This window comes from Silene latifolia, chromosome 2, assembly GCF_048544455.1.
Source record: "Silene latifolia isolate original U9 population chromosome 2, ASM4854445v1, whole genome shotgun sequence".
NCBI lineage: Eukaryota > Viridiplantae > Streptophyta > Magnoliopsida > Caryophyllales > Caryophyllaceae > Silene > Silene latifolia.
This window is the reverse complement of record NC_133527.1, coordinates 42,678,175-42,699,097: the sequence shown is the minus strand read 5'-3', so window position 1 is coordinate 42,699,097 and position 20,923 is coordinate 42,678,175. Positions and strand designations below refer to the sequence as shown.

The following is a 20,923-nucleotide window of genomic DNA, read 5'->3' as shown; positions in this document are numbered from 1 at the left end:
GTACCCATCTGATTGCAAAACCGATGAAGACATGAAAATACGGCTCCCGGCAGAGGATGGTTCGGTTTCTCCACGGTCGACCGCATTCGCAAGATTTTTATACGTTTCCACACGAAGCAACCCCTGATTATGACGAAGAAATGACAACCTCTGCGACTCAACCATCATATAACCATCGACAATAAATTGTTGAAGTAATTTAGCGGCTAACAAAAGAATTGGAGATTGAAGGAACGAAGATCTATCCTGGAGATGAAATGCAAGCCACTCTCTCATTGTTACTTGATTTCGTGGCTTCTTTTTCTTACTTTTGCTCAGAGAAGCTTCGCTATGTAGGTTGCCCGGCCTCCAACCGTCTTCGCTATGCGGAAACAACAAAGGATACTGAAGTGCTAAATATAAAGGGTGCAACTCGGATATACGCTGAAGTTCACCACTTTCCTTCTCAATAATAATATCCCTCTTTTCCACGGCGTTTCCAATGTCTCCTTCAATAAGAACGACAACCTCAGAAGCTGTAGGACGGTTGTATGTTCTACCATCAGTTTTTCGTCTTGAAATAAGTCGAATAGAGACATCTCTTTCTATATCATCTGATAATCTATCTCTCGCCATTCTGAATCGCATAGCTAATATATTTTCCGCATCGATCATTCTTTGCAACAAATAAATTAGGTCATCATTAAACCGTTCTGGATTATTCGGGCTGCAAAATATAAAAGAATAATTACTCCGCAGGAAGGTTATCATGAGGCGCAGTCGTATATTGTATTAAATTCGCAATAACATATAATTTGTTGTTATACCTATGAGCATTCTTACGGTTTTGAACTTCTTCTTCTGTGTCATATATGTACAGCTGGCAAAACTTTGGAGTATTTCGATCTGGCGGCAACAAACTCCCGATGCGGTGGACGTTTTGGCCACCCATCCGAAAAGTATATGGTCCTCGACCTTGATTTACAGAATTATCGATCTTTCCTCCCATTGACGTGAACGAAAACATCATATTGTAAGCTCGAATGTTATCAATAAAGTGGTTGCTTAGTAGGTGTCGCCGACTTAAAAGATCCAACAACAATTGAGGTGGTTGTTTAAGAAGAGGAAGAGTAATTTTGCCATCAGAACAACACAATGAAAATGTAGGATGTAATGTATTCCTATCCTTACGTACGCGTTCTAAGTACCACAACATTGCACCGCATTTGTTACATGAAACGTCGGGGTCTCCAATATCCCAATATCCTTCAAGCTCTAAATCTAAAAATTTAAAAATTTAAAAAATTTGAAAAAAAAATGGGACGACATTTATGATGTATAAACAGTTAGTGTAACAATAATAATAAATAATATGTAATTTTAAGAACTTAAACCTTCTTCATTAGCTCCCCTACTTGATGGATCATCATATTCTTCGCTTAAATTTCTAACCAAATCACTCACCAATCTAGCCACATGATCGAGAGCTTGTTAACCTGAACAGCTTGGTCGGGAACTGGTACCTAAAAAATCAACAACAGCATTGACAAACACTTTGACAATACCACATACCTATTTAAGAAGTAAACCATCCCTTCAATCAAATAACATAAATACTATAAGAAGTTAAACCTTCTTGTGGATTAACCCAACTTGATGAACCTCCGTTGGTTGGACTTAAGTCTCTGATCAACTCATTGACTAATCTTGTTACGGGGTCAGGTTCTTTTTGACTCGTACAACTTGGTCGAGAACTACTGCTGCTACCTAAGAAATATGACAACAAACATTATTTTAATATAAACATACCTAATTGTTGAAATTTTTTCCAAAATCGTTAAGAATAACGTAAATAACCTGCGGCTCTACAACTTGACGGTATAATCGGAGTATCGAATGAACCATTCCTAAATTTCTTATTGCCATGTAATTCTTTTCTGTTAACTCTTGCCATCTTTGAACGTAATGACGCAGGTAAGTTGTTATCATTTTCCGTAGATGGTGTAGAGGGAATAATTGGCCGGGTTGTCAATGTAGTTCGACATACCCTTTTGTTACTGTGGTTTGAGTCGCTACCTTCTCCTGTGACACGGGTGACTTAAACGAAAATGGGATTATATAACATGTGACTAAATTAAATTGGAAAATTTTAATTTTTAATTTTTTTAATAAATATGGAAATAACATATATGGTAAAATTTCTTCAAAAATTACCATTTATTATTGAAAAGAAAAAAAAAATCATATTGAACTAAATGTACAAAAATACAAATGAAAATTAAAGCATATTATTTGAAATTGTGCCACTAAATAACAAAAGTAATATACGATTAAGCTAAAAAGAAATTACCATTAGTGATATCAGACAATGGAACACGATTACTGTATCTTGAATCTTGCGTTGTTGAATTAGATACAGGTTCCGACCGATTGTTATTAGCTACATGTACGGACCCAAATGAATCAGATAAACAATGGACCAAAATAAATGACCCACAAATTAACTAATATGCGGCCCAAAGCTTCAGGCATAATTTGACCCAAATAGACGGACTCTTTAACAACAAAAATTAAGGCCCAAAACCAATGAAGTAAACCTATCCGCTCAACCTATAAATACAGTGAGAATAGAAAACCCTAAAATTATTACCACAATTCACTCCCTCACTCTAAACTCTTACAGCCGTCTCAGCCTCTCACTATACTCCTCTCTCAAACCCTAAAATTATTACAATCTCATTCACTCACTCTCTCCCTCTCTGCTTCACCGCCGCTGCTCTCACTCTCTCAATCTAAACTCTTACAGCCTCTCACTCACTCACACTAAACTCGCCGGATCTTATACTAACAATGTTCAATATAGCAAAGTCGCCTCTCACTCACTCACTCTAAACTCTTACAGCCGTCTCAGCCTCTCGCTATAAACAAATCTTTCCGTCCTCCTCTAACATTCCGATCATCATTTATCTTGCCGGATCATTGTTATAGGCTTATTTTATTGAGGTTAGAATCAAATATTTAATAGATCTTATACTAACAATGTTCAATATAACAAAGTCGCCGGATCTGAGGCGATTTGTTTCAAATTTTGCGTTTTTAAATGCTCAAAATTACTTATTTGTTAATAATGGTGTTAATCCATATATTAAATAGAAAAATTAATCATTTTTTGGAGAAATGCCTATGTATTCATCTCTATAATTGTGATTTTCATTAATTTTTTTGGTCATAAATCATGTATTTCGATCATTTTCTGAGAAAGTAATTTTTTTCTCGACTCTTACTTTTGTTTTCATGTTCATTTGATATTAAAGTATTAGATCTAATGAGTATTAAATCTGAGGCGATTTATTTTTCAATTTTTTCATTTGTAAGTGCTCAAAGTTACTGATTTGTTAATAAAGGTGTTAATCAATTTGATTTCATAGAAAAAGTACTCATTTTTTTGGGTTATTGTATATGTATTCATCACAAAACAAATGGGTTTTCTTATTTTTTGGGTGTTTATTCAAGTATTTCTCCCATGTATTTTCAGAAAGTTATTGTTACATTGGTTTTTATGTTCATGTCATCTTAAACTGTTAGATCTATTGAGTATAAACCCTTATTTTGTAATTATAGGTTTCGAAAGTTAATTTATACACATTGGGTTCTGGTAACGTCGTGACCGTGGCCGTCCGTCTCCGGCAGCTGCGTTCCTCTCCTTCTTAGTCGAGTTCATTAGGTAAATCGATGATTAATTATTCTGTTAAATTGTTTTACATTTTTGATTTTTGATGTTTTTTTTGGTTAAATTATTCTAATATAAATGAAAGTTGTTGTTTTGAACAGGCCGAGACAAAGCAATGCTCATTAAAAGTGGATCAACCTGGCTAAACTGTAAGTGGATCGACATACCCCGTGCAAAACAACATCAATAATGAAAATAAATTTTAAAGAATTAGCATCGACAGTGTAAAAGGCAAACCGTATACAAAGGCAAACCTATCAGTCCCATAAATTGAAAACTTATCAGTCCATGAAACTGACCTAAGGTAAGCTCTCCTACCATTACCATGGCTTTTACACTGTCCCGTTCAATTTATTCAAGTATAACTTATCAGTCCATGAAACTGACCTATGGTTTGCCTTTTACACTGTCCCGTTTAATTTATTCAAGTATTTCTCAAATGAAAATAAATTTTAATTTATTCAAGTATTTCTCCCATAAATTGATTACATAAATTGTTGTTTTGCACGGGTTTTCATTCATCTTCAAATTGTTTACCTTTGCTTCTACTGTGACCTGATTACATAGAGTAAGAATCAATTTTTTCGAGTTTAGTTTTCTAAAAATAAATTTTGCTTCTTCTGTGACGACTTTAAATTAACATAGATGGTAATTTTTGTTGAAGGCTGATAACCCAAGTTGATTTGAGCCGTTTTTTTTCTGCATTTAAAAATTGTTAAATATGTTGATCTATGTTGAAGGCTGATAACCCAAGTTGATTTGAGCCGTTTTTTTTCTGAGCCGAACATTTTAAATCTTTTGGTAATTGTAATTTACTGAAACCATAATCAGATCATTATTGATTGCATTATTCATGTTTCTTTTCCCCAATTTATAAGGACACTGTCTATGCTAATGCTTTAAAATTTATTTCGCTACATAATTTTTTTATATTGGTTTAATATGTTTTTTATGTATTTTATAGGTAGATTATTTGGCTTAAAAAAAAATTGGATCCTAATCTTACCAGAACTCCTACTAATCTCAGGTACCGTCTTATTAATTTTTCGATTAAATCCCTAAATTTTTTTGTTTCTTATTTTTTACATGGTTTGAGGTTAAGTACCATAATCGTATAATGAAAAGTTTCTAACAATAAACAATCTTGTGCAGTGATCTTTCGACAACAAGTGTATGCATCTGGCCCGAATACAACCAAATAAAGATAAGTATCAAATTTACCTCTGTTGATTCTCCTGCTTTTTCTGGTTTCGTTGTTTTGAGAAGTCGAACTTTGATTGTTTTCCATGATATTCAACCCTCTATTTACTTCAATTCCTTTGTAGTTTCAACCTTGTACAATAGAGTGCAATTTAACCTTAATGTAGTAAGGTCATTATAAATAAATTTGATAACAGTATTGGATTGAAATTGATATGATGTTAATGGTGTGCTTTGGTGCTTGCTAGGTTTTTGGTTTGTGGTAAATGATGAATGATGATGAATAATGATATTTCTGTTTAGTTGTTGCTGCAACGTTTTATATTTGTGTTGTGTAACTGGTGTTGGTTTCTCAATATTTATATTTTTTAAATTATTATGATAGTAGTGGTCAGTTTTCATGATAAATAATGGTAGTAGTGGTCAGCTTTAATGTTAAATAATGGTCAACTGGTGTAAGTGACAGCTAATTACAATTTACTGCTTTTAATTCGTGTTCTCCTTGCCAAATCTGAACTGGTCATTAAAAATTTAAACCCGTGTAAGTGACAGCTAAGTCAAACCATAAATAAATCCGTGGTAAATTCAGACTTTTTATGTGATTTTGCATATGTGGAATAAAAGTGAATAAAATAGTTTCGATTTTTGTTCACATTATTTCAGATTTAGAATTTAAATTTTTTATGAAATCGCTATCCTATTAATCCACATTTTAGTTCAGAATTTGACAACTGGTGCACTAGTAATCCAAATTTTAGTAACTTTAACTAAAATTTACTGCTTCTAGTTATTGTTTATTTAAGCCAAGTCTGATCTGGTCATTTAATGTTGTTTTACACCCGTCTGTGATATTTTTTTGCTCATTTATGTCAGTTTTCCGTAGTAGGTATAATTTGAAGTTATTTTTTCGTGGTATAATTTGATGGTTCTTATATTTATTTTGCAATTTTTTTGTCATTTTTACCTTCTTTAGCTTTTAATATTGTCTTATTTTAAACCTAACAGTCCTTTAATTTTTTTTTTTATTGTAGATTAATCATAATTGTTAAATCACAGCAAGTGGATATCTTTGGTTGAAGATTGTTAAGATAAGTTCCATTCTTTATCTCTTGTGAATTAACTATTTAATAAACAATGTTCAACTCAAATACGAAAGCATCACCGTACTTATAAAAACAAACAAACTTCAAACGTCATACAAATTGTTCAAAACGTAAACAAATACAAAAAGTACTAAAAAGTCTTCAAACGTAAACTGAAAAACATACTTCAAGATAAGGCTCTTGTAACAACACAAAGAGAAAGACTACTTCTCGATTTTAATATTCTTGATTGGAATAGTCGCTTTGCTTGATGACCCTTGATCCGCTGACATTTCTCTTACTTCAGTTATTTCAAATCCGTCATATTCCAAGCATGCTCGCTTTTGAGGCAATTTGCTCATTGGTGTGTTTTCTTTCTCCTCGTCGTACGTCTTCACGTTTTTCTGATAGTACAATAATAGTAACATTATTAAATTGGTCTTTAAAATGGTCTAAGCATATATGTGTAATCTATTGAGTCTAAGCGACGTTGTCAAAAATATCAATGAATGGATTTACTTACCAATAGCATGAGTTCTGTGTTGCTGATCTCACTTCCAGAGATTGTTATTGCTGAATTTTTTCCGCTGCTTTCCGCTGCCTTTATTTCCAGAATAATCGGTGTTAGTCATAGTTGTTAGTCTTATGAATTGAATTTCGGAATAATTTTTCGTGTTGTACGTGATGATAAAAGTACCTTTCCGCATTCTTCTAGTTCTTTCCATTTGGCTATCACATCCTTGTCGCCACACAATTGGGTTGCTTTGTAGCAAATTGATTTCTGTCGTATATTATACTCTTGGTCGACCATGATTTTGGCGATGAACTCACGATCCATAATCTCACGAAATTCAAGGGGCACCGCCTCTTTGTCTCCTTCCTGTTTTTTCACATGAGTTAGTCAAGTTTCACATGCAATAAAAATGAAGACATATTTTAAATCAATGATATTGTACGCTTTCTTGTGCCTCTAGTATGGTTGATGCTTGTTTGCCTACAATTTTAGAGATTGGGGAGTCCCACAACATAAGTTGCGCCCTAACCTGATCCCCATCACTTGCCTCGACTTTTAGCTGGAACCTGTTTTTTAAATCGTTTAAAAATATTAGTAGTTGTTAGTTGTAGCTACATTTTCGTTTTAGATTTTAAATTACCTTGGGTATGCCTTGGGGACCCCAATATTTTCTACTTTACAACCGGGTTTTTTGCAATACCATAGTTGATCAGCTTCTTGAGTAACCTTTCCTAGGCATTTGTCGCATGAGTTAAAATACCAATGAACAGATAAGTTCATTTCTTCAATGTAGACTAATGTCACATAATATCCGGCCTATAATTAAAAAAGAATGTTGATTCATTTAAGTGTTATTAAATAAAAACATCGACTTATGAACTTGTTTAAATGTTCAGAATGTTTAGTAGCCAATCTTTACCTTATTTGTTCCTTGGATTGATGCTAATGATTTTACTTTTGCACCTGCGAGGATTTTACTTTCCTTGGATGCTTCCCCAATTGGACCAGAAATAGCATCATTTGATATGGCCTTGATCCTTCAAAGTCGCATTATAATGAAGTTGTCATCAAATTATAAAAGGTAAGTGATTGATTTATGCTACTTAGAATATTATAATAATCTAATGGGTTAAATATCGAGTAAAACATACACCAATGACCGAGTTTCACATATTTTTATAATCATAATATAAACGGCACTCTCCGGCCAGTCACCGGTGAAAGGGCTGTGTTATTTGTATTCGGGTTTGGGTCGTTTTGGAAGGTGTGAAAAAGGGTGTCCTTGTTGTAGTTGTAAATATAGTAGTGTTATTTTTATTGTATGTAATGAAGAAGAGTGTTTATCCCTTATAAAAAGGGAAAATATTGCAGGCAAAACAGTGCTTCTATAACAAACAACGGAAAATTTCCTTCCTAGTGTAACGATAGTCTTAAATATAAACCATTCATTGGCTGTTTTTTTGGCAGATTCAGATAAGTAGATTTTCTAAACATGAAGTTCAGTGTTTTAATTTTGTTATCATCATCAAACTATACACATTATATGTCATAAAAAAACAACGGATAATTTTCTTCCTAGTGTAACAAAAGTTTTAAATATAAACCATTCATTGGCTTTTTTTGGCAGATTCATATAAGTAGATAATCTAAACATGAAGTTCAGTGTTTTACTTTTGTTATCATCATCAAACTATACACATATTATGTCATAGTTATGTCAAAATGTGTAAGTTAAAAATTGTAGGGATTTAACATTGCATGGACATAACCGTTTTAAAGGTTCCGTAACGACTAACTATATACACCAAGATAGAAGTAAAATTTAAAAGTAAAGCTTTTTGTAAACAAAATATGAAACCTGTTTTTGAACTCCTCTACTTGTGGAATGTTTGGATTGAGTTCAAATTTTGTCGCCCCTCTTGTTGTTGAAAGCGACACGTTACCTGTTGTAAATACAAAATTTTTAAGGCGTAAGGAAATAAATTTAAATGTAAATATATTCTGGTTGTTTGGAAATTGAGTGAATTGATACTTACCAAACCATTCCTTCCTTTGGACACATTTGAGGACCAAAATTGGTTTCTCATCCAAGTACTTGCATTGTTCTTGTAGCTTAGCTATCTCGGGAAAGTAGCGTTCCCAAATAGTTAGCTTTATTTCCTTTTCCTGTAAATGTTTGTAATTTAAATTTAAATAATGAGAAATGATTACATAATTAAGATTATAAGATTAAAAAAGGGAATTATGGTATAAAAGCTCATTGTTCGTCCATTAGGTCAATGCACAATTTCTTGTATCCCTTAATTTCTTCAAACTCATGAAATTGAGTTAAAACACCGATGACATCTTCACATGAAAATAAACATTTGTTATTCTTTTTAGATTATTTTTTTGATTGCATAAATAAAAAAGTAGTGAGTTTGTTCACCTATGTAGTATTCATTTTCGACATTCCCATGAATAATATCTTCGATGCTTACGAATGTGAACGCTTGAGATGGTATTTTGTGGCCATCAACTTCTTTCACCCTTGTTGTAAATTGCATCACAATCCTACATTTGTGAAAAGTTGCTCTATCCTTTCCAATATTATTTTCCGTCAAAAACTTCGAAATAGTGTAAATTTTTCTTTCGTGCATCATTGGTTTGAAAATCCGCACAAGTGTCTTTGCTACAGTTGCTTGAATTAGCTCACCCTAAACGATATAAATTTGTTAACATTAAAGACGGTAGTCATTATTTAGTGGTAACGAAAATATTGAAATCGTAAGAGAAATTTACCTCACTGTCGATACAAATGAACTCCATTCCGTACACTGTTCTTTTCGTAACATCTTGTTCATCCGAATCTCGAATCCATTTTCTAAGAACCCGAACCGTGACTTCATATGTCTTTTTGTATGCTTCCATCGCTTTCACTCTTGTTGGTACCATAATTGTTGCCATAGTATTTTCCTTTTTTTTTTTGACAAATTTCACGTTTTTGTTTGTCTGACAAATTTTACGTTTTTGTTTTTTTAGCAGATGAAATGAAGAAAGGTATAATATCTATAATAAATAAAATAATATGTGAAAGTTGGTTGAAAAGAAAGTGGTGAAGGGTTATGGAGGCAGTTTTAGGAGTTGTGGAATCATGTGTTCAACTTGCCTAAAAAACGTGAGGGTTTATTAGGGTTCATTACTGGACCACTGATATTTTATGGGGATGGATCTGTTTAGTCTGTTATTCTTAGTGATTTGGGTCCATTCTGATTCTAAATTGGACTTAAACAAATTTGCATACGGATTTGGGTTTAATTTTTTATATGATATATGATTTTTTATATGATGATATTGGGCCGTAAAGTTTTACTTGTAGTAGCAGAGAATACCGTGTAGCCTGTCTTTGCTACAATCCGAAAGCGGGTTGTTGTTTGATAGTAGTTGCCGTATTTTTTGCTCCAAGTATTACCCCGATGATGATTGGCTCTCTATCCAGATCTGAGGGGCCCTTTATTTTATTATATATTTTGTAATATTATATTATTATTAATATTTATATTATATTGAATTGGAAATTAATGTAATATTACCCTTTATTTTATTATATATTTTGTAATATTATATTATTATTAATATTTATATTATATTGAATTGGAAATTAATGTAATATTATTTAGACGTATATTATATTGCTGCTGTAATTTATATTATGCTGCTGTAATTTTATATTATTTAAATTGTATACTGAAAATTTCAAAAAAAAGTGATGTAATTTATATTGTAGACTTTGTATTTGTATTTTTGGTATTTAATAGAACATTGTACGTTAAAAAAAAAGTGATGTAATTTGTATCGTAGAGTTTGTATTTGTATTTAGTAGACCATTGTACGTTATGTAAATTAAAGCAAGGTTGTGTAATTAATTCAGAAATACTTAGTGATTCCTGAAAATAAGGGATTACATTTTTGCTTTGAAAAGTCAAAGGAACAACCACGTGATGACAACTCAGCACTGTGGTTGTTCTTTTAATGAATAGGATTATAAATAACTAAAAAAATACACTGACCACGAGATCAAGGGTAAGTTTGGAGATCTGTCCTTCAAGGTGAGAAAGTTGTCGGAAGATGGTAGTAGAATCAGGAAGACAATACCCACCAAACATTGCTTCAATAAGCATAGGCATGTTCTTGAACACAACATTTGTACAAGGATTCAAAGTACGGTAACGAAGATATAGAAGATTGACAGCATCAATTTCCAGTTGTTCTAAATTGCGACAACCAAAAATTGTCAATTGCTTTAACTTGCAAGATGAACTGAAAACCTTAAATCTCACCAGTGTTTCTGAACCCTCAACATGAAGCCGTTCTAAGAGACAACACTGGACCAATAAGTATTCAAGAATATCTCCACTTACATTAATCCCATTCAAATGAAGGGACTGAAGGAAATTGGCGCCACTCTCACCGACACCCAATGTTGGCTTCAGGATGTCAGTAAGAGTGTATACAGCAAGCTGAATTATCAAGTCCAGCTCCAGGTTCTTAACTTTCCTCGATACTGCAAATCGCACCCATTTGTCAATGTGATGAGCATCACTTCTATGAAAGCCTAAACAGATTTTGAAAGTGTTGATGCATGGGCTGCAATGTAAATCGACAACTTGATTCACCCAATTTATATATTTATTCTTTTGGGACCGAGGGGGAAGAAAGAGACTGTTTACATCGGGATCACTATCTGGAAATACAATTAAGTGACTAAAGTCAAGGTGAGTCGACTTGGCACAAAGGTATCTCCATAGTTTGGAAAAAATGCTGGTTTTGGCCGCTTCCTTCATCTCCATAAGAGATACAAAGTTCATAAGAATGTCATCTGGTATTTCACTTATACGGTCCCCACCATTGCCATAGTCATGAAACAATAGCCCCAATCAAGAAACCAAAAATTTCTTTAGACCGCAAGACATCAAGGATCAACCAAAAAGATAGTTGTTCTCACTTCACGGAGAGAGATGTGGAAAGGGCCATCAAGAGAATATTATTGATTCTGATGTTATGAAAATCTGATTCTTATATGAGGGGTTTGTTGGCTTATATACACAATATGTAACAACCTAACCAACTAACTAACCACTATGTAAATCAGTTACAAGTTTGTTACATACTTTGACCAACATTGACTTATATAGTCTATATTCCCCCCTCAAGGTGGACTTCAAGGATGCAGTTGAAGTCCAAGCTTGGCAACCAGAGACTGATGCTCATTGGTACCTAATGGCCTGGTCATGACATCTGCCAACTGTATTTTTGTTCCAACATGCTGAGTTTTCAGGAAACCTTCCATCTGCTTATCTCTGATGAAATGGCAGTCGACATTGATGTGTTTGGTTCTTTCATGGAACACAGGGTGCTGAGCTATAAACTGAGCAGCCTTATTATCACAATATAAACGAATTGGCTGCTTGACCGGGACTTTAAGCTCCTGCAATACTCCTGCTGTCCAAACCAACTCACTAGTCGTGTAACTCATACTTCTATATTCTGCCTCAGCAGAACTCTTGCTCACCGTCTTCTATTTTTTAGTCTTCCAGGAGATGAGTGAATTGCCCAAGAAAACGCGGTAGCCACTCAATGATCTTCTACTAAACGCACAGGTAGGCCAGTCAGCATCTGAGTATACTTTTAACTCTAAAGAAGCTGAAGCTGAATAAAAAAAGACCTGCATTGACCGTCCCCTTTAGATACTTGACCAGATGTTGTGCAGCTGTGTAATGCTCATCCCTGGGAGCACTCAGAAACTGGCTCAAATGCTGGACTGTGTATGAAATATCTGGCCTAGTCAAGCTTAAATAGAGCATTCTGCCAATAAGTCTTCTGTACTTATCAGGTTCTGCGAGCAACTGTCCTTTATCAGTTGACAATTTCAGACCCTTTTGCATAGGAAAGGATACTGCCTTTGAGTCTTCAAACCCAGCATCATGTATAATGGCAATAATGTACTTCCTCTGGTTTAGAATAATGCCATTTTTGTTTCTAGCCACTTCTAACCCCAGAAAATATCGCATCAAACCCAAATCTTTAATTGTAAACTTTGAATGTAATTGATCCTTTAACTGCTGAATTGTTGTAATCTCCTCACCAGTCACCAGGACATCATCAACATAAACCAAGACTACCAGGAACTTTTGAGTTAAAACATCCAATCTGGTGAATAAAGAATAATCCAATTTAGATTGAACAAACCCTAACTCCAACAGATACTTAGATAACTCAAGATTCCACTGTCTTGATGCTTGTTTGAGGCCATATAATGACCTTTTAAGCTTACAAACTTGCCCTTTCTTTGCAAGTGTGTAGCCCAAAGGAGGTTTCATATAAAATTCCTCATCTAAGAAGCCATGGAGAAACGCATTGTTGATATCAAGCTGGTGCAATGGCCAATTTTTCACTGGCGCTATAGCCAAAATGATCCTGACATTGGAAAACTTAGCCACAGGGGAAAAAGTTAGCTTGTAATCTCTATCCTTGACCTGGTTATAACCCTTAGCAACCAGTCTTGCTTTGTACCTTTCAATTGACCCATATGGCTTATGCTTAATCTTGTAAATCCATTTGCACCCTATAGCCCGTTTATTTGCAGGCAGAGTGACCAACTCCTAGGTATTATTAGTTTTAAGAGCTTGCAGCTCTTGATTCATGGTAATGACCCATTTATCTGTTAGGATTCATTAATCTCTTAGGTTAACATATTCATATATGTAATAATTTATTTAGTCATAAAGTAAATGCTAGATCTTATGCATGCAAACTAAAACAAGATAAGAGAAGAAATCATCAATCTTACTATGTGATTTCGGATTAAAGGGCACCAACAAATTCACCTATTTGTTAGTTCTTGAGCTTTCCTTAAAATGGATGAACAAGGTTCAAACTAGAACCTCTCCCAAAAGTATATACCCAAGGAAACCTCTTAATAACTAATATTATTATGATCTAGTAATAATATGAGTCTTTACTCAAAATTTGACACAAAAATAATTTGTAATTGCTCTTGAATAAATCGGTCCAAGAGGGAGTAATTTTTGTGGTTTTTTTTCTCTAAGATTTTCACAAATAGTAGAGAGAATTAATTTTCTTACACTAGAAAAATTAGGTAGTAAAGATGCGAATAATCAAAGAAAAGCCCTTGTCTTTTCTATGTAGAAAACCGGTTGGAGGGGGAAGGAGAGGCCAATGCATGGTCTTGTGTTCTTCTCAAGACAAGACTAGGCATGCATGGCTAGTCATTAGGCTTAATCATCATATTTTCCACTTAAAATAAAAACATAATATAATCCTTAAACACCCTCCATTTTCGGCACATATATATAAAATGGGAGGTCCATTTTATTTTTGTCATTTATCAATTGTGACATATGTGACATGTTACTTGACATGTGAAAATGTATTTTTAACATATTAAAAATCAACATACTCATAAAATATGTCATATACAAAATCGACTAGTAATTCGTAATTACTTGTACCAAAACGATTTATCAATTATAAATCACAACGTCTTGTATTTATAATAAATTATTCATTCAATTTCAATTTCAATTGTTTCGTAAACAATAATTTTATCCAAGTAATAAAACAATTCGATTACTTAGACCGTATCTAATTTAATTGAATTACAATAAGACACGTTAACTTTACTCACAAAATCATCCGTCAAATTTAAGCAATTTAATTAACTCGTATCGGCATACGATTAATTAAATAATCAATTAAGAGTATTTCCCTATAGGTATGACCTAAGGGGATCAACTGATCACCACCGTCGCACGACAGTAATGTCAAACTCTAGTCAGCCAATCATTACCGATATGTGTGGACCAGTTGACTGTAAAATATTACATCCCACATGTATTCTTAAAATGAGATTTAAACGTGTGATCATCATGATCGACAGTTGTGATCGCATTTTTGTCGGAGGACACTTATTCCAACAATCTCCCACTTGTCCTCGACAAGTGTGCGTCACCAATTCTCTTGTCCTATTACTATCTCCCACTCAATGCAAGGTGTCTTTCAGGTCGTACTTGCAAGTGATCATATCGAGAGTGGTTTCCTCGATCTGGAGAATAACTGATTGACCGGAATCATCTACCATAGATACCTTCTGAGCGTGGCCACGCATTTCCAGTTCATTACTCCTCGAGTGGCCCTGAGATATTGTTTTAACCCTGACAAGGGGGTGGACAATTCCTATCGCACTATTCCCTTCGACTAGCCACTGCCATCATAAACCAAAATATGCCCATTTGACCCCATTTATGAAGGTCGTAGTAATATAAATCAAAGTTAATCTGAAACTGTGCCACCTTAGGCGAACAGTCTTTAGTCAAAAGAATTGACTCATTAGAATACTATAGTAGCTCTTGCCACGACCAGGCTATATAAATTTGCCAGAACTCTATAAGCGGTCATAAGGCCCGACAAAGTGTTCCTAACAGTCTGCCTATGTGATCGACTAGTCATCTCACATGACTCTATGGCACTTGAACTTGCCATCAATCGCATCACACTCTAGTCACTTCGAGACGTCACCTCTTACAAGTGACTATGGGCAAATACCATGTTGATCCGGGTTCACTTTAACGGGGTTCAATATTGTCTCTACAACCCGTTTGGATGTAACAAGATATAAAAGGAGTTTTTAGATTTAAAAACTCGAACGACAAATGTGATTATCACATATGAATAGTCAATACCTGATTACTACTTCATAATTTTATAATCCATTTTCATCTTATATGTAGTTGTTCATCTTCTTGTACCTTACTCAAACTTACTACATACTCGTTTTCCTTTGTAATGTATACATTTGCATTACAAAACTTTCTGAGTACGTGTCTAGATCCAATCTAGACATAGGCCCTCTAACCTTAGAATAGCTCCCACTGTTTTCATAGTGTGCGGGACTCATCCTTCTTGCACATCTCATGATTGCAAGTGTACTCAATTTTCGTTGTAAATATCTCTCATTGTTCTTTATTATCTAGAATGATTCTAGCAAATCTATTTCTTAAATAACATAGCCACAATGGTTCCTTAACCATATTCACGTGTTTTGAATATGGTTTTGTCTGAAAACTTTCGCAATCTCAATTGTCATTCGTGTAACACCCTTACACAAATTAGTTAATTGCATAAAAAACACTTAACTTTCCATCCTTAATGCTTTCTCAAGCACTTAAGAATAATCTATATGGCTACTTGGTAACTATTACTTAAATTCGATTTTGAAACAATTCATCATACTCAAAGTATATGAAGTGTTGTACATCATTACTCATTTAATTGATCCGGCAGCGGAAACAAATGGAATCAATCAAATATGTTCAACTCGATTGAACTAATCATGAATCTTATCAACATAAGACTTCTTATTTGATGCTAATATCATGTAGATTTATCTCCATAAATCCGGATATTAAAGATGTATTATAATACTCTATAACTATCAAATCATTCCCAATGATCAATATGTCATCCACATATAAGACTAATTAAATTTTCCGTAACTCCCACTAAACTCCATGTATAAACACAACTTCTCGACTTATCGAGAAAAGTTTTATAACATGATCAAAACATTGATTCCAACTCATTGATGTCCTACTTAAGACCCTCTCTTAAGTTTCACATTATCTTAGGATTGCAAGAATATACAAAACTCAAGACATGTATTGAATACATTCTTTCTAATTGAAGAAGTGGGTTTTAGATTCACTTGCTATATGTATATCATCATAATGAAACACAATTCCTAAGAAGATCCAAATAGACTTAAGCATTTCAACTAATGCAAAACCCTTTGCCACCAATCAAGCTTTGATATCTCTTTTTGATATCCAACAATTCCACTTGGAATTTATTTCGGATTTTCATGGCTCTAAGCCTTGTATTGAGTTGTGACTTAAACACTCTTATTTAAGTCATATGATCATTACTTTCCAGAAGTAACTTGAATCAAACAATTTTTTTGTAAGTTGCAAGCTCTTTACTTTCTAAAAGTAACATGAATTCATCATCTTCAACAAGTGATGAGTTCAACCTCCTAGGTTTCGAAGAAACAACGTTATGTAGCCAAGAAAAAACAGTTTCTTGCGATATACAATTTTTGACACAATTCTTTTGCGGCTCTTGAATATTTTCTCCCACTCTGTCTTCTAGAAATAAACTTGTATTCTAGAAAGACAGCTTCACGAGCCACAAACTCGTTGTACTCATGATTATAGTAAGGAAAAATGAGCATTTGTTTCTTGTGAAAACTTACAAGCATGGTACTCTACCATTTCATATCTCATATGATTCGTTTTAGATTTAGTGTAAAAATTTAGACAAAATGATAAAATCCTCCAAAGGATCAAGTAACTCAAAGTAACTTGATTGAAGTCTAAACCATATCGAATAACGTTTGATTTCTTTATCCAACCACACATTATCCCATAATGCGTGCTAAGAGAGATTAATTTGTGATACTATATCACATTTCCTTTGGCTTATATCAAAGTCTTCACTTTGATAATCACATCACGACTAAATCGTGATACTTTGAACTCTTTGAACTTCTTCAAAGATTTCTCTATTTACTTTATTAAGTGAACACATTAGCGTCAACTTAAATCGTTGGTAAAATAAAGTGATCAACCTATTTTGGATCAATGATTTATAACCTCGATCTCCTTTTCAACCAAAAGGCACGAGACATCTTGCTTTGAATACAAGATACGCATATACCATAAGATTAACAATCTAATGGTTCCAAGAGTACTCGATAACTCTTTGCGTTCATCATTCCAGAATTTAAAGTTTAATCTTGGGTTACCAATTTGAGTCTTGTATCATCTACATGATGTATCATTCTAGTTTGGTTTAGAATATATTCACCTTGATAATGGGCTAGCCATACATCAAATCGTGGTGTATAGGGTCACAAAAGTGAAACCTATTTTGTATCTTAGCAAGATTATATTCTTATTCAGAGTTTATGCACTTAATAGTCATAATTAAGGTACAACTATAAACCCAAAACTAGATTTATTACACAATGTCTCTATCTCTCGACATTATTTGATGCTAGTCGTCATATTATAATCATCTTATGTATCGAATACAATGATGAAAACCTCCACTGGTTTCTAATATTGACGAAGTAGTACTAGTAAGATTTATGTTAAGCAAATAAACATTTAAAGAAGAAGATCTCATTAGATGTCCACAACTAACTTGCTGATTCTTCAATAATTTGGGGTAGTTTCCTTTCTAGCGTCAAACACTTAAGACAATGGAAACTTTATCGGTCGAGATTGATAGGTTTAGTATCGTTATTCTCAATAACTTTACTTTTAACATTACCTTGTATCAATTCCATTCTAATTTTACTTCTTTGAACCTCGTCCTTTTCTTAACGGTTAAAAGAATGCTCCCACTTATTTCAATGAGTCTTTGCTTAGAGAAGCAAAATTGAATTTCATGAAGACTACTCTTCAATTCATTCGTTTAGTCTTAAAACTTTCATTGAAGTGGTTGCGGTATTTTGGTCAATTTTGATTTCCTACAAATCTAGTTACCAAAATGATTTAACGTTTCAAAGTACTTAACTCAATTAAGCATATGAGAAACAATTCATTGTAAGTAGATATGTTAGTCAAGAATCAAAAACCCGTTTGCTCATGAATAACTTTTATCTATATTCTTCACAAGAGATCCTTACAATGGATAATACGAGGTTTTTAGAAGAACATTCAAATTTTGTCTTTAGTTACGATGTTTTAATGGAGATTTGAACTAAAATTGAAATGATATCGTATATAAATTGAGGTAAAGAAATAGAACAATATGATAACGGAATAATGAAAACAAAACATTTATCGTTATAATAATACTTGTAAATAATTTAACAAGTAGAGCATTTATATAGTGACCTCTACCCAACTATAATAAATGATTCCAAGATCCAAATTCATATTAACTTGGGCACGGTAGGGCCGATTCATCCCTTATCAATATAACTCGGTGGATTAACTCTTTAATCGATTCTACTTTTAGAACTCTTGGTCGATAAAATTACATTAATATTTATCTTTAGCCCAAAACACATCCGGCAATGGTCGAGAATACTTTTGTTGAGTTCAACCCAAATTTCGAATAAATGTATCCATGATCCAAATCCACATCAACTTGGGCACGGTAGGGCCGATTCATCCCTTATCAACATGGATTCGGTGGATAGACATTTATCACCCACTTCTCCTACGTAACAAGGTTTGTACCCCGGTGTGGCTGAGCGCACTCCCTCATGAAATAGGTTTTCATGGTTTCTACTTTTTGGTAAGGCTAAGTCTCAATTGTTTATTTTAGCTAGAGGTCATGTCAATTTATTATCTATCACGTTTTAAGTGAACTAAAGCGGTGAACTACGATAATTGTAATTGACACGGTCGATAAACTCGATTTAAAATGCATGTTTAGTTATGGCGATTTAGCGATGCATGCAACATATAAATAAAATGCAAAGCATAAAAATAAAATCCTAGTATGACCTTCCTAAAATAGTAAATCTAATAAACTATTACAAATTCGGAAACCAACTACTTTGGTCCCTTGAACTTCGGTCTTGGCACGCATTTCAAGGCACACTACTACAGAAATCATGAAGGACATCGGACTTCTAGACACATGGACATCGGATTATAGGCCGATGTAGAGTTCAGTCCCGTCCATATGGGGTGTAATAGACATGGGACTTTAAACCGATGTCCATTAATATATGCACATCGGATTTTTAAATATATCCGATGTCCATATGAGTAATGAACATCAGATTTTAACATTAATCCGATGTCCATATGTGTAATGTACATCAGATTTTTATAGAAAGCCCATGTCCTTTGAAGCTAAAATTACATCGAACTTTTATAAATCCGCTGTCCTTTATATTGTTTTTTTTTTTTTAAATTTGAAAAGAGCAGGTCAATTCATATTGCATTACACCAATTTGAATGCCAAAACATTAATACAAAACATGTCAACTGCCATTCAACCAAAATGATCGATTTCAATTAATAAAAACCGATCCCAATCAACATACAACGCAACCGTCTCCGTCATCCGAATTCAACAACTAACGAACAACAACAAAGGGCATAACAAATCCCAGCCAACATAACATATGGTCTTGCGATCATGTAATCGCTTTTTCAAAATGCAACTACCTAATACATTACTACGCTAGCTAGCTATCTACGGCTAGATATTGAGAAAATAGTTCGCCCACAAGTCCCGAACCTCATCTAATTCTTCTTGTGAATATGGCGTGGTGTCTTGAAAACCTGTAATGCATATTAATGACAATGGGGCGATCGACATGGCCTCACAAGGGCGACTTCATATAAGCTAATAATTAAGGGAAGAGGGTGCAGCAGACTAGCTCATTGAATTGGCGCGGTTCGCCCACAATGCGTATAGGCAGCAGGTCAAAGTAGGATAATTACTTGAAAAAATACCGAGTTTTGCTATAATGTCGAAACTGACCTCATTGATAGCTTTTGTTGGATTAGAACGCGTGACGATTTCCAGCATGTACCTCATGACGTAGTACCCGCATTCTACAATACTTCTACATTTGCAACTGAAACTTTTATTAGCTACATCATCTTCATCAAACTTCAACGCATACTCAGTGTCACACACTCACACCACTATCACCACAAGAAACAAAGGCCCGAGGCATTGCATTCATAACAATTCAGATTTCAACTCAAGTACACTACTCTTAGTATAAGATTTCAACTAAATCAAGAACCACTCCAAAATCTCTCATATCCCAGTATATGAAAAAAATAAAAACAATAGGTAAATGAAAGGAGCGGAAATTATACAGCTACAGATTTCATAGACTGACAGAATATATATAGCCCCATCTCATACTAGTTGTCTAGTCCCCATTATCATCTTTCAATGCAACAATCTGTCAAGAAGTAAACAACCATAAATACAAGAACCAAAAGATCTAAACCTCACATACTACCAGCGCAACTGAAATCTATTAACATAAGAAAAAAAAAAAACTACGAGTACTAATAAAATCACCTTGGTGCATCAAGCGCAAGATAAGAATTAAAAAAGATGATATACCTACATTTTTTACAAGTACGGTCAACATGCAGCTTGGATCTTGGCTTTCTTTACCTATTAACCGAATCTTCCACAACAAATGTAACTCATTACGAACAAAAAAAAAATAAAATTTGAGCATTACTCAGTCAAATGGCACTACACGAAAATTGAAAAGTCCATCAGTATATATGTTCCATCAGTAAATGGATCCATCCGACTAGCCGATGAAGCATGCAAAGCAGATTATATGTTCCATCAGTAAAT

The 20,923-nt window shown here is 33.9% G+C and overlaps 2 protein-coding genes and 1 long non-coding RNA gene across 4 annotated transcripts in view; all 3 read right to left on the bottom strand.

Moving 5' to 3' along the window:
- LOC141640591 (F-box/LRR-repeat protein At3g58900-like) overlaps positions 1–11,334 on the bottom strand; it is a 28,450-nt gene extending 17,116 nt beyond the window's left edge. Inside the window, exon 1 of the mRNA XM_074449328.1 lies at positions 10,555–11,334. Coding sequence (XP_074305429.1) covers positions 10,555–11,334 — 780 coding nt within the window. The remainder of the gene's footprint in view (positions 1–10,554) is intronic.
- Positions 6,060–7,285, bottom strand: LOC141642660 (uncharacterized). 2 transcript variants are annotated; one of them, XM_074451519.1, is made up of 5 exons: positions 7,146–7,285; positions 6,948–7,071; positions 6,689–6,871; positions 6,515–6,592; positions 6,060–6,395 (listed from the first exon to the last, which is right to left on the bottom strand). In XM_074451519.1, exons 1-5 carry the CDS (start codon positions 7,283–7,285, stop codon positions 6,216–6,218), a joined length of 705 nt encoding a protein of 234 aa, XP_074307620.1. In that variant the 3' UTR covers positions 6,060–6,215. The 2 variants fall into 2 exon arrangements, with proteins under 2 accessions (XP_074307620.1, XP_074307621.1); XM_074451520.1 differs by having other exon boundaries at positions 7,035–7,071.
- On the bottom strand, positions 7,864–9,518 carry LOC141642661 (uncharacterized). The gene is made up of 3 exons (XR_012543387.1): positions 8,934–9,518; positions 8,542–8,851; positions 7,864–8,448 (listed from the first exon to the last, which is right to left on the bottom strand). It is a non-coding gene; the product is annotated as an uncharacterized LOC141642661 (long non-coding RNA).
- Positions 11,335–20,923: the final 9,589 nt, after the last annotated feature.